Here is a 14,166-nt window from a genome sequence, read left to right as displayed (position 1 = left end):
TAAATGACTTAATCTGTGCATAGAAATGAAGAACATGTTTTGTTTTTTTACTGTTTTATCTTAAAAAAAAAAAAAAAAAAGAGGAAAAAGAAAAAGAAAAAATGATGTAGAGATGTTTGACATGCAGTTAAATAGTCTCCAGGAGATGGACATTTTAACATTTGAACATTGAGTATGCTGTAATAGATGATACATTACAAGTAGGTGCCTAGCACACTTAAACTAATGTTAAACTTTTGTTTGGAGGACTGCCCATAGAAATATTTTTCTTCATCATTTTTTTTCTATTTGTGAGCAATGGATGATTTATTGTTGATTAGCACATATATACACGATTATGCACAAGCAAATGTTTGGTAGGAAAAGCACACACAGCAGGCCAGAGAGGGACACTGCTGAAGTATCTGCATATCAGGGAGGAGATGCTGAGCCCATACTCCCTGTTGTGTGTGGCCATGCTGGAGTGGCAGCATCAGCCAGGTGCCATGCGTGTGCTGTGGGGACAGTGCTTAAGGCCAGTGGCACCACGGCAGTGCTAGAAGCAGCACAGCGAGCACCGCTCTGTGCCGTACTGCATTAGCAGCGGTAGCTGTTGGTACAAATTAGCTGCATCTCTGTAAGTAATTAAATGGTCACAGAGCATGGATCCAGGCACTGAAATGCCATCATCTGTGCTGCTAATTGCCGGGCTGGCCGCAGGCACGTTTGGCCTGAGCCAGCTGGTGCTGTGCCAGGCACTGCCTGGCCAGGGTGAGTTCCCAAAGGAGGTTTCAGTGCCCAGTGTAAGAGTTGAGATCTAACCCTGCATACAAGAGTAAGAGAATTTAGGGGCAGCAGGACGACCAGATTGCGCTTGCTGGCCGGAGGGCAGGCAGCAGTATTTCTGAGCTAATGCAGGTATACACAGCGCACTGGATTTATTTTCAACAAAATTGTGACAGTTTAACAATGTGCACACACACTACACATAGATCACTGCTGGGTTTCTCCTGCTGTAACTTTCCATACTCTGTTATCTTCATTTGCAGCTCCCATTCAGCTGTCCCTGGACTGAAGTCCAAGTGTTAGTGTGTGCTTCTCCGTTGTTGTTCAGTTAATGACATCTAGGTCAAATCTTAGCTGTAGCTGTGTGTTTGTTTGGATGTAGACAGCTTCCCAGTGTTGGTCATGTTGTTTTTTTCTTTCAAAGAATTTGTTTGTCTATTTGGGTGTATAGGAATTCTTGTCACAAGTCCTTGAAAGGTGTTAATTTGACAATAGCTCCAAATGTTGGGAGTATTTTTGTACATACATTTAAGAATAAGATCTTACATACTTGACAATTTTAAAGTATAAATGAATATGGATATTAAAATATGGATATATGAGGAACTTCATGAAAATGGTTAGGGCATGAAACTTCATGAAACTGGACATGTTTTGGTGTGGCCTTATGTGAATTATTCTGCTTTATATTTCACCGGCATTTCATTGCTACATATCCATATAAAATATGGTGCCAAAATGCATGAAGGGGGTGTATTCTCTTACTGTACTGTTTAAAACAGCGGTAAACAGGGGTAAAACTATTGCTGAACTCTGAATGTTCGTTGTTGATCAGTTTTATTCCTTCACATGTTCTAAAACATTTTGCATTTCTCAATGAATCCAGGCCACAGCAGCTTCAAATTTACCTCTTCCTCCTCTTTCTTGTGGCCTCGATTCAGGAGAGTAATGAGTGGGGTCTAGTTGTCCAGTGGAAGATCAGGAAATCAAGTATATGAATTACCTAAACCGGGAAAGTTTATTACATTGAATCTATTGCATGTATAAAATGTTAAACTGCTGCTTTTCTTTATTTACCTAGACATAAAAAGCACGTAGTTTTTACTGGTTTGCAGTCCATCCAAGCTCTGTAAATGAATGATATTGCAAGTAAATGAATTTGTTTTACTGCAGAAAATGAAAATGAAAACTTATCACAGAATTTTCCTTTTCCTTCAGAAAGCATCCTCTATATTTTTTCCTTTTTGAGTGTTAACTCACCTCTGCAGATTAGTCAGTCGCTTATCAAAAAGACGCAGCATTGTCTGCAGTAACAAAAGAACCACTTTTCAGAAGATTGCTTTGAATTGTTGGCATCTGTGTCACAATTCTTTTAAAAGTTTGCGGTTTGGTGCATTTCAGTCTCAGAAGTGTACGGCACCCCCTCCCTTCAGGAATAATCAGCGTATTCCCATACATCACTTAGGAGAAAAACCACAAGTGCCAGTAGGAAGCTGCCTCCGCACAATCCCCCGGTGGCTGTGTGGCTGCGGGCATCAATTCTTCATCAATTCTTCTCGCAGGGAGGTGACCACATTTCCAGCCCAGCCTTGGGCATCTCGCTGTGTGGTGGGTCTGGAAGGCTGACTCATGGCACACAGATTATATCTTTTCTTTTTCCTTTCTTTTCCTTTGTTTTTTGTTACTCCTCAGAGCACAGATTTTTGCAATAGTACCTTTTCATTTAAGAACTTTGCTGCCTGGCTCTCAGCTGATGTGTCCCCTTTGGATGAGGACATAGGGGCGAGCAGCAAACAGGGCAGAGAGGCTGATAAAGGGCTTTGTGTAGGCACCAAGTCCCTCCCTGGCCCCTGCTCAGGCAGCCCTTCTTTCAAATGCATTTGTCCCTATGTTGCTGAGCTCTGGGCCCACATTAGCCAACATGAAAGGAGATTTGTGCTGCCAGAGAGCGGCAGCACTGCAGTGTCAGGCACTAGGACAGGGTCTGTGAGGGGTCACCAGTGGAAAAAGTGCTGAGGTTGGTCTGATTTTTCCCTTTTTAGTATGTGCAAAGCAAGCTCTAAGGGGAGGTCTTGTGCTTTCAGCAGGGGAAACGCTTGCAGCATTTTAATATGAGGAAAATCACATCTTTCCTGATTTTTTTCTGGAGGACTTCTTGAATGATGAGAGAATTATGATGTCAGATTTCTTGTCTTTTTAAATAATGATTAAAATCAAGAGTGATTTTTTTTGTAATATAAATAATAATGTAGATAATAATATTAATGTAATAATGTATAATGTAATATGCTGTCAGTGGTAATGTAATGTTGGTATTTTGGAAGGTCTGACACAAAAAGTCATACCCATGTTAGGAAAATTTCCAGCTATTGTGAAGAAATAGAGACAGATAAGAGAAAAGCTGGATGGGACAGCAAAGGTATACATGCCCTGAGAAGTACTGAAAACAGGAGCACAGTAAGGAGTGAAAAAGTGATGAGAACCATGACTGAAGGAGAGAAAAGTGGAAAAGAAAAAAGTACTGAGATCATTTAGGAAACTTTGCATGTGTGTTATGTCCACTCATATTCAGGAAGAGTTTAATTACTGGTTGTCGTGCATGTGATGTCCTGCTAACCTAAAACAAAGCCAGCATATCCTATAGAGGTCTGTGAGCAGTGTACAACAGGCGGAGTTACTCAGAGCTCCCTCTGCCTGGGGCACAGTACTCACAGGTCCAATATTGCCGCTATGGGGTATATTTTTTTAAGAAAATACGAGCATATAGTTTAATCTTCATGTCAAGTACTCAGTAAAATGTTATAGATACTTGAATGACCTGTTAGAAACTTTTCATTCAAAAAATTAATGGCAGACTGCAATTTAAATACGTGGCTTCACCAAAATTTACTTTCCTGAAATAAGGATCTACGTTAAATTATTTTTCTCTTTTCTCTCATCATTCATCATGCTCATTATTTCCACTGTATATCTCTCGAGATCTCTAACTTGCAGAGTCCCCCTGCACTGTGATTACGTGTTAATGAAATGCCCTAGGAACTGGAGGCTTTCCATTTAGCAATAGTGTGCGGCAGTTTAACGGGGTTGATGACTGAAATAAGCATGGGGAGAGAATTTTTGCCAGTGACTAAAGGCTGCCCTACCATTTCTGCAACAGACCCCGTCGCAGCAGAGCAGCATCCTGGACAACGGGCAGGACGAGGTGCCTGTGAGTGGCCAGTGGAACCCCTACCCGCTGGGGCGGCGGGACGTGCCCCCCGACACCGTCACCAAGAAGGTAGGTGGCACGAGCAGAGCGGCTGCACGGCTGCGGTTCCCTTCCCTTCCTGGGGAATCCATGGAAGGAGGAGCACGGGGCAACGGGGACAGGTTTGGGGGACGCTTGGTTTTGTCTCAAAGTTTGAAGGAACAATTGCTATGAATTAAGGACGTTTTCATTCCTGCTACCTGCTTTTGTGTTTATTTATGCAGATGGTAGCAGTACGTCTCTAGTGCGTGAAGCGGGCACACTGGTTCAGCAGGAGTATTCCTGCATGTAGCAGGCAGCTATCAGCCCCCTATTGTCCTCCAAATATGCCATTTAAATTCTTAATTCTTTGTTTGAATTAAATTATTGAGTTCATGGAAAAAAAAAAAAAAAGTGCTGAGATGGGGAGCAGCTCACTGTCCAGATTGTTACAGACGTTTTAGCAGAGACATCCTGAGCACACACCATTTGCTGATAAACTAGAAAGGTGTCTAATTCCTAGTACCTCGTGGCAGTAAATGGCACAGTGTTGGGATCTGGCCAGTTCCTGTGAAAACACTGGCTGCTGTCTCCCAGCTCGACTTGGCTCTGTTCATTGGCTGAGAAACTGCCTTTTTTAGATATTATCATCCTAAAGCTGCAGAATAAAGGATCTTGACAAAGTGAACTGTTTGCAATCAGCTTTAGAAGGTGGAGCTGCACGTGTAAGCAATGATAATTCCACTGATTGTTAACTGGATGGAGATGGGTCCTGCTCATTGACGAAGTGAAGTCGTATGAGTCATAATGTGCACATTGATCATTTCTGCAGTGTAATTAACTGTCAGCACTGATGAAGCAAATATTTCCCTACTGCCTTCACATCTATTTATCCAAGACAGTTTCAGCAGCACTAGCCCTTGCCTTTACAAAAAAAAAAAAAGTAGTGATGAGATAGTTTGCACGCATGCAGGAGGGTTGCTTAAAGATGGGAGCTGTGAGCTGTTCTACCTAGAGCAGCCCAGAGGCTCCACCCGAGGTGCAGGAGGGTAAAGAGTAAAGAGGACGGTGCCTTGGCATTGTTCACTGGAATTGTCTGACAGCCAAGATGTTCAAACGGTTTCTTTATCCTCTGGTATGCAAGAAACCCAGATAAGATATTTAAGAGGAGTTACTCCTTATCTTCATGAACATATTGGGATAAAGCCTGCACGTATCCATTCACACAATCTAATACAAGTCCATGTCTTTCATTTGTGCATCATCAGTGGTACTATAATAAGAAACTGCAGATTGTGTTTCATTCTGAATATTTCAGAGTCTTGCTGCTCAGATGTGGTAAGTACAAACATTGCATAACTGTCCTGAAATCTGCTTAACTCAGTGGAGCAATCCATTGTTACATCCGCTGTCAGCTACTTTAATTATACTGTAAATATTGGACACTGAGCTGAAAATAATTAACTTTTGTGGTGGATGTTAAATAAAGTACAGAATACAAATGAAATCAGGGGGAACAGTCTGCATAGTAAAGTTTCTTTCTGCAGAATAAATAATTGCCATTTCTAAGAAAAGGATTTGTTTTCAGCTTATCCACCTCCAGCAAGAGCCACAGTATGAATACACACCAAATCACAATATGATCTCTTCAAACAAAGTCTATTAACAGGAATGAGAAAATGAATTCTGAAAATTGTTTACCCACCATCCTCAGGAGGTGGTTTGCAGTGTGTTGGTACAACGATGCTAATGTCTTTTTCAATAAAGTCACCTGGAGTGTCCTGGTTTACCAGCGTCTGGGGATTAATACACTGCAATTATTTGAAGTCAGACTTGGAAAAATCTATAGAAATAAAGTTCAACATAAGGAACAATTAAATGATGTAAATATAAATAGTAGTATATGTTGTGGTTTTCCAGTAACACAGTAGTACCAGTGTGAATGGCCTTGTGCAGAGCAGGGTCGGCCCATGTTAGAGCTGTACTTGGGAAATCACTGGAAGAAAAATTGGGACTTGTTATTCCAAGGGAAAGAGCATGTACAATAGATGGATAGGCTGTGTACCTAGGCTAATGTGGTATGCATATACTGCTCATGTATGTTAGGTAGGCTGGGAATACCACGCAGTAGTCACTACATTATATATTATGTGAGTGCTTGTTTCTGTCCTCTTTGCTGTTCAGACGAGAGATTAAATGCCAGTTTTATTTTAATTTAACTATGATCGTTTATGTAATCAGCCCATAATTTATGAGATGTCTCTCCTATGGAGAAGTTGGATATTTTAATCTTTAAATTGAATAACCCACTGACTTATTAAAAGACTACAGTATTTATACTTCCTGGAAGACCCAATTTTTCTGCCAAGTCAATGAGGCAGAAGTCAGCTGCATTCTGAGTTGTGTGCTTCTCCGAAGAAAGGGAAGGGATAGAAGTGTGGCAGGGGGAACCACCAAAGGGAACTTGGAAGTCACTCTTTATGAAAAAGAGTAGTCAAAGTGAGAGAATGAAGATGGAAAATGAATGGCCATCAGTTCAGCCGACCTGGGTGCATGCTGATGGTCATGGAAGACAACGAGCTATGCAGGTCTGGGATGGGTGTTTGGACCATGGGAGTTGGGCTCTTCTGCAGGTACTGCGGGGTGGCAGCAGATCACACAGAGGCTGAGGCCACACAAATTCTGGAGGTCCCTGCATGGGCTCCAACAGGCTCGGTGGCTGTGGAAGAAGCGTGTGCTATGGAACTGGAGCACAGAAGTGGCCAGGTCACCATTGCTCACCCTTTCAGACTTGGGAGTGTATCTGTTAGCCTGAACTGAGAAGCTGGGGCATCTTTCTGTTTCATTTCCAGCAGCTGTTGTTCAACCTACGGGTCTTTTGAGCTGGTAAAGAAGATTGGAGGATTTTCAGTGAAAAAGCACAGTTTTGTTTGTATTTGAAATAGATGTCTTCCTCTGAGACAGAATGTACCTGCTGTGTATGCTGTGGTGGATACGCTGGGATTATATCTGAGTCGAACAGTGAAATTTATGAGATTCTGCTTTTTGGATCCTGTTTTGATGGCAGCCTGGCACAAGATGAAGCACAGAGCCCTGCTGCATGCGGGCAGCTGCTTGGCGTGGGTCTGCACAGCTCAGGGTGACACAGACTCGGTGACCAAAGCAGGCATGGCCTGGTGCTGCTGGGGGGTTAATGAGCAGCAAAAAAAGTCTGTCCTGGGCATTTTTCTTCCCTTCTGATCTTGGAAGAATAGTAGATCTTTCTGACCTGTGAAGTGGGCTATTCACAGCACAGGCTGACTTCTCCAGGCTTTTCCAGGAGTAAGTTGGTCAATGTCTGTTAGCACAGAGGAGTTTGGGCACTGAAGATTTGGGTACAAGATGTAACAGCTTCCTCTGCCGTTGCTCACTTTGAGACTATCCCCCTCATGTACTAAGATACAGACGTGCCAGAAAAGTGGTCTAGTCATTCTGGCTAGTTCCTTTGTCAGAACATAGTCAGCAAAAAAGCACGTCAGAGCAGATCAGCTTTGCCTGCAGTCACCGCAGGAACTGTGTGTGTGTCTTTCTGGGATTCTGTGTTCAGTGACTCAAGTAGCTCCAACTGCACCTGTATTAATGATGTATTTTCACCTTGAAAAGCCATTCAGATGTATTTTTGCTATGACAACACGCAATCAATTCTATGGCCCTGGCTGCCATAACTTGCAAGGCCAGGTGAATGTCCAGTGGGTAAGGCTTGTTTTGATCTTTTGCTGTATTTACTTTAATTGTGTCTAAAATACGGCCTCACCACTGGTGATTCTTCCACCAGGATCGTAAAGGTTCCGTGGTAATGAGGATTAGACTTTGATGAGGAGATGTGGTTGTGCCCTTGGCTGGTGTTAACTCAATGTGAAGCACTGTTTAAGTAGCTCCATTCATCCAAAGCCACTTGTAGGTACTGAGATGTGCAGTCATAATGCTCGTTCACGTTCAGGCTCTTCAGATAAAACTGCTGGTTGATGAGTGCCTTAATCTGAAAACAATGCGATGGAGTGATAATTCATGGAGGCAGTAATATTTGGTCATACAGTGGAGCAGGAATTTTGCTCATTCCCTTACAGCTAAGTTGCGTGCAATTATTTAAAAGCAACATCTCAATCTTGTATATGGCAAAGGTCTAAAATTGTCTTGCCCTATTTTCATTTGCAAAGATTTGTCTCAAATGTTTCTGTAATTCATGTGCCTAAATAGAGAACGTGTATTGAAGATTAAGCAAGTAGACGACTTCACTATGTCAGGAATAGAACACAAAATGCAAACCGCACCTGCTAGATCACTGCTGAAAACGTGGAGGCAGTGGGGCAGAGGGGAGAGAGGGATGGCAGTAATCGCCCTTTTTTAAATGAAAATATCAACATGTCAAGCCAATGTAAATTCAATATTTCACTTACATTTGCAAAATATTAGAGTTTCAGTTTGGTAGAAATTATCATAGAAATTGGTAATTTGATTAATTAAATTTTGTAAGGACCACGTTTGTTCCTAGGACAAGACTAATTCAATTACTCATGCTTTCTGTATGCAGCACACTGCAATGGACAATATCTGTATTTGTGGCATAAATCCTATTCCAAACCAGCTTCAGAAAACAAACAAAACATTCCAATGTCTGTAGCGTGCACTCTGTTTCGATTTATTGTATTTTTTCAGTTCAAGAAATATTTGGAGCAGAATCATGTATTATGACATGAGGAAACGACTATTTCCTGTTCATAAAACAAACTCTATCTGCCTAATTTCCCTGTATTCTCCCAGGGCTGCCAAACGCACTGTACATATCCTCGCTGCTTTTAATCACAGTCGTTTCCAGTCGTGGTCAAAAGACAAACCTCTGATGTGATTTAAGAGGTTTGCTTTGACCCGACTCTGTAAGTTGTAATAATTGCTTCTTTGCAGCTTCCTGACTTTCGGGCCTAACGGGTTGCGTTACCCACAGGCAGGTAGCCACATCCAGACCTTAATGGGATCGCAAAGCCTGCAGCACCGGAGCCGCGAGCAGCAGTACGAAGGAAACATGAACAAGGTGACCATCCAACAGTTCCAGCCACCACTGCCTATCCAGATCCCCTCCTCGCAGAGCTCCCGAGCACCTCAGACGGGGCGGTGTCTCATCCAGACCAAGGGGCAGAGAAGTACGGACGCCTATCAGGAGCAGGTAGGAAAGTGTGAGCATAAGCTAACACTGACAAAAGCTAGGTCCTATCCCTGTTACATTTGGCCTTAATAGTTTCAACAACTGTATAAGGCACCTGACTTTAAGAGTAAGGCTCCAAATCATTAGTAAACCTTTCTCTTGGGTAAAACATTGGGCAATCCATGTCAGGAGCAGCCTATATTAAGTCTCTGAGTATACCACTGAGATTTGGAAACAATTGCTTGCGTGGCTTGTGGTACGTGTTCAGACTGGCTCAATGAGTAGTCATTAAGCTGCACTGAAGTCATTTTCATTTTATATTAAGTTAGCCAATGCCATTTAAATTCACCCTGACTAAAAGATAAGATTCAGCATTTTTTTTGTAGTAAGGCACTTGCAAAACCCATTGGTGCTCAGAGCTACTGGGGCCCTGGCCCTAAAACTGGCAATGATTTGAAGATCTTCAGGTTACTTACTGCTTGTGTTTGTCACCTGCATAGCACCCAGGGGTGCTGCCTGTGCGACACCTTCTGGAACAACACAAGTGCACAAGAAGTCTATGTACGGGCAGATTCCCTTCTCACTGGCATACATTTACCCAAAGTCCAAGTGAGAGTGAAAAATTTGGCCAACGTAAGCTGTCTTTTCAAGAGTCCCGTTTTTCTCTCCTTGAAAATAATTTTTTTATATATACAAAAATAGACACAGTGCTGTGAATATTACAGTACCGCTGCAGCATGTTAAAACAATTAGAATACTTTCATTTTGTAACAGCATTCTGCTGGCTTTTACTGTGTTGTGCTAAACAGCTTTTGAGAGGGTCAGCTCAGCTCAGGAATGGTAAACGGGACTGTATGAGAAGAAGATGCCATTGTTCAGATAGCCTTTAGTGTTGGCATTGACTTATCTTGCTGTATCTTTTTAACCTAGTTTTGTGTGAGAATAGAGAAGAATCCTGGCCTTGGTTTTAGTATCAGTGGTGGAATAAGTGGACAAGGCAATCCATTCAAACCTTCTGATAAGGTAAGTAATAAATTGCTCACTAGATAGGCTTTATTTTAGAGCACCATATAGAGGAGACATAGATACCATGAATGACATTTCTATGCACTTCTGTTGTGATAAATGAAAGAAGTTTTCCCATGCCTGGCATTTTTCTGTTCAGGCAGCAGTGTTTGCTTTCTTTCTTTTGTGTTTAATGAAGACAAAAGAATCAAACCAGAAGTCACATGGGTGTCGGGCTTACAGCCCATGTGTAAGGTAATTTTTCAGACTGTTTTCTGGAGTACCATCTCTTTCACTTTTTTTCTTTCAAGACTCGGTATAGACCCTGATTAAATTGTCACTGGAGTCATTAGAGGGAATGCTAAAACAGCACTGTCTTCACCGGATAACTGAAATACCAGGGTCTATAGGAGGGGTGTCAAATAAAATAGCCCTGGCCCACAAACTGGTCTGGAGATAAGCAGTGACGGCTTACAAACACCGTGACAAGCAATCTCCTAGTTTGTAATGTTAATTAAAAAAATTACCGTTATGGTACATGATGGCCAGGGACATTCAGTACTCATTCTGGGAATTACACATTTAAGAGGATGATAAATCTCTTTAGTCAGTGGAAGGATGACTAATAAAAATACAACATCTGGTGATTATCAGCTATACAGTGCTTTAGGATTAGAAAACTCTTCCTTAGACCTGTGAGTTCATCTGTCCTGTGCAATAAAACTGACAGGAGTTTGTTGGAAAATGAAGACTGTGGGTACCTCTAAGTTAAATGTATTATTATAGTAGATATTGTTTGATAATATTGGATTCAGTTTCAGGAGGCAGTCATAATTTACAAAAACACTGAGAATGTTTGGCAAATGATGAAAATAATAATGAATCTTCATCTTGTATCACAAATTTGAGATCTGCATGCAAATTAAAAAAAATAATTTACCCACCATTCTCAAACTACAAGAGATTCTAATAGGAAATGTAAAATGCTCTTTAAAATACCAGCCTAACACAATCTTACTTTTTTTCAGTTTTATCATCAATAATCCCTGTTTTGAACCTAAAGTATAGTTCACTTTAATGTACGTGCCATCAGGCATTTTAACAATTAGCCCTTAAAACGTGCTCATTTTTGGTGTCCTTTTTTGAGACTGCAGACTGGTATTACACTTTATAACATCGTGTCCCTTTTTCATTTTGATGTATGATGTTAGAATTAAGCTATACTTCTGTTGTCTATCATTTGCCTGGAATTATTAAGAGGAATCTCTGTCCTACTATGAATGTGCCTACATGGGTAACACGTTCAGTGCAGTAATAGCTGTAGATAGACTTAATTTTACTAGTAACAGAAATGCAAAATTATGTGTAAGGTACTGATGAGGTGGTTATATTGAAAGAATTAACAGTTAAAGTTTTATGTTATTACACTGAAACCTTGCTTCCCATACCGTTAAATCAGATTTACCATGTTTGGAATGTCATAGAAGCAGTAGGAGGGTGACCTTGTCTCTCATCATACATGCCAGTCATTCGTGATGGTTTTAAGCCATGCACATGGCACTGCTCTGTCTGCAAGATGAAGTCTGCAGGGATGGCAGCAAGCCCTCCTCTGCGCGGTGATGTGCCCCTGCCATGACGTGCTGACGGTGCTGTGAAAAGAGGGAAGGACAGGAAAAGCAGTAAAAAGCACAGAAGCAGGCATTTTGAATGGCAGACTTAAGTCACACATTAATGGTGTGTGGATGAAATGTAAGCACGATAAAATTCCATCCCTCTGCTCTGCAGGAGCTCAGCTTTCTGTGAGGTGAATAGAAATACTGGGCAGTACCTTGCTCTGGAAGGCTATAAAATCCCTCAAACTCATGATTTGCATGATGATAACGAGCAGGGAATTCCCCTGGTGTCTGTGTGAGCAATGTAAGTGGCTAAAATGTGGCCTGTGCCCAGCTCTCCAGGCTGCTTATAGGAGCTCGCCGTCAGCAGTAGCGTGAGGACAGCAGAGAGGGTGAGACCATGGGTGCAGATGTGCAGGACTGCACGAGCTGTATGGGTAACATTTCTAATGTGTTCATCATCCAGGAACTCAATCTTTGGTTTGGGGGTTTATTAACATATTTTACAGAAATTCGAAATCCAAATCTAAAATATTCTTCATTATTTAATGATTTATCCCTTTTCAAAGTCATTTCTTCCTCAGACAATGGATTAAGAGAAGTTGCTACAGACCATTGCTCCATTTTAATTAACCTCCTGATAATCCTTTTCCTCTTGTCTGTGCCCAAAAACTATTCCAATTGCACATTATTTTGTGAAGCAGAATCTCAATTTCCAATGACCCACAATTATGTTTGTATTTGGCGGTAACTGGCTGAAGGTCACAGAGAGCTGCTGCAAGTCACTGCCATTGTTTGGTTACCTACAAATTAAAAAAGGAGTTTAGAGTTTAGAGCATTGTCAGAGTATACAGATCCCCCAGAGCAGCAGTTAGGGAGACACCTGTATTTTGGGAACTAGTTCTTGGTGATAGCATCCTAACCTCTGTTACTTCTGACTTATAGGGTATCTTTGTTACTAGGGTTCAGCCTGACGGACCAGCATCCAGCCTGCTCCAGCCTGGCGACAAGATCCTCCAGGTATGGCTGGACTTGACTGCTTTGTAACTGAACTGAGACATAAAGCCAATCTTTGCATCTTACAGTAACACTATTTTCAGTACAACTACAGGTTTTGGTATTATGGCACTTGATTTATAATAGAGTGTTGTATTGTTGTCAGTACTCTTGAAAGCTGGTCTCGGAAGGAACAAAGCTGTTTGAAAACCAAATGAGTATGTGGGAAAGAGGCACTGGGGTGTGCTGGCTGACAAACCCCTAACCACTAGCTGGGAGCTGAATTAAACCCAGAGAGCACATTAGGAACAGAGGGAGCATCACACAGCCAGGAGCCAGGCTGGCCTTTGTTTTGCTTGGCAGATTCTGCTCCCTCCCCAGGGATGCTGGATAAAGCACGTTCATGCCAGCACCAGCTTTCTGAGAGGACATGGCACTGCAGAAAAGGGCTAATGATCACAGCCTGTCACAGGAAAAATCCAGGTAACACAATTTAAACTTGAAAATACAAATGTTCCTTACATCGTACCCAGCTTTTCAACATTAATAGTGCAAGATGCCGCAGGGAGGAAGGAGCTTTACAAGCAGTTTCTCTAGCAGCAGGATATGACAAAGTAAGGCGTGTTTCTAGTTTTCACCTTTGCAGCTGATGTGATACTGGTGTAAGGAGCAAAGTAGTCACACCCTGGGAGGGATTTGTGGTTGGCATTGTTTTTGCCTCTCCTTTGCTTCCTCATTTCTGAATGTGCCTGCACGAAAAGCAGCCCTTCTGCTGGGTTCTGCACAACTTACAGAGAAACCTCAGCCTTTAGTTTTCTTTTACATTTCTGAAGCAAATATTTTCTTTATTCAAATCGACTTTTTTAAATAGAGGTCTCAGGTTTTAGAATAAAGGCAGGCTGTTACCTAAAATACCTTTCCAAAATTCCTCATTTGCAGAAAATGGTGGTTGTTGACACAGGAAAAATGTTTTCTGCCACGTCCTGCAAGGTCGTTTGTTTGCTTTTAAGCCTGGAAAATGTATTACCACTGGCAGCAAATAGTATTACTTTTGACAAAATGAAGAGTCATTGGAGTTGTCTGAAAGGTTTATAACAGTTTTTAAAGCCATTTGGCCCGATCAAGGGTTAGAGGTTAACTGTGTTGTCATCACTTTATGAAGAAAATCAGCACACCAAGGACATGGTCAGGCATCTTTGGGAGCCTTCCTTCTTCTCCCCTCCTGCTTCCCTCTCCCCTTCGCTGCCCCAGCCCCTCCTGTCTGGGCACTGCAGAACATCTGACATCTACAATTAATTGTTAGTATGTTCAAAAGCAGTGAAAAAAAGAAATTGATATGCTAAATGAACCATAGGCAGTGGGGACATTCTTGACGGGTTCTG

General features: G+C 41.8%; 1 protein-coding gene across 11 annotated transcripts in view; it reads left to right on the top strand.

Moving 5' to 3' along the window:
• LRRC7 (leucine rich repeat containing 7) overlaps positions 1 to 14,166 on the top strand; it is a 175,466-nt gene that overhangs the window by 152,922 nt on the left and 8,378 nt on the right. For 10 of the 11 annotated variants that reach the window (XM_068689959.1, XM_068689947.1, XM_068689952.1 and 7 more), the window contains 4 exons: positions 3,923 to 4,042; positions 8,973 to 9,191; positions 10,101 to 10,193; positions 12,734 to 12,808. In XM_068689959.1, the coding sequence (XP_068546060.1) occupies positions 3,923 to 4,042; positions 8,973 to 9,191; positions 10,101 to 10,193; positions 12,734 to 12,808 (507 nt within the window). The remainder of the gene's footprint in view (positions 1 to 3,922; positions 4,043 to 8,972; positions 9,192 to 10,100; positions 10,194 to 12,733; positions 12,809 to 14,166) is intronic. The other variant, XM_068689951.1, reaches the window with a different exon arrangement.

The sequence above is a fragment of the Anas acuta genome, chromosome 8 (genome assembly GCF_963932015.1).
Source record: "Anas acuta chromosome 8, bAnaAcu1.1, whole genome shotgun sequence".
Taxonomy (NCBI): Eukaryota; Metazoa; Chordata; class Aves; order Anseriformes; family Anatidae; genus Anas; species Anas acuta.
This window is presented reverse-complemented; position numbering and strand designations above follow the sequence as displayed.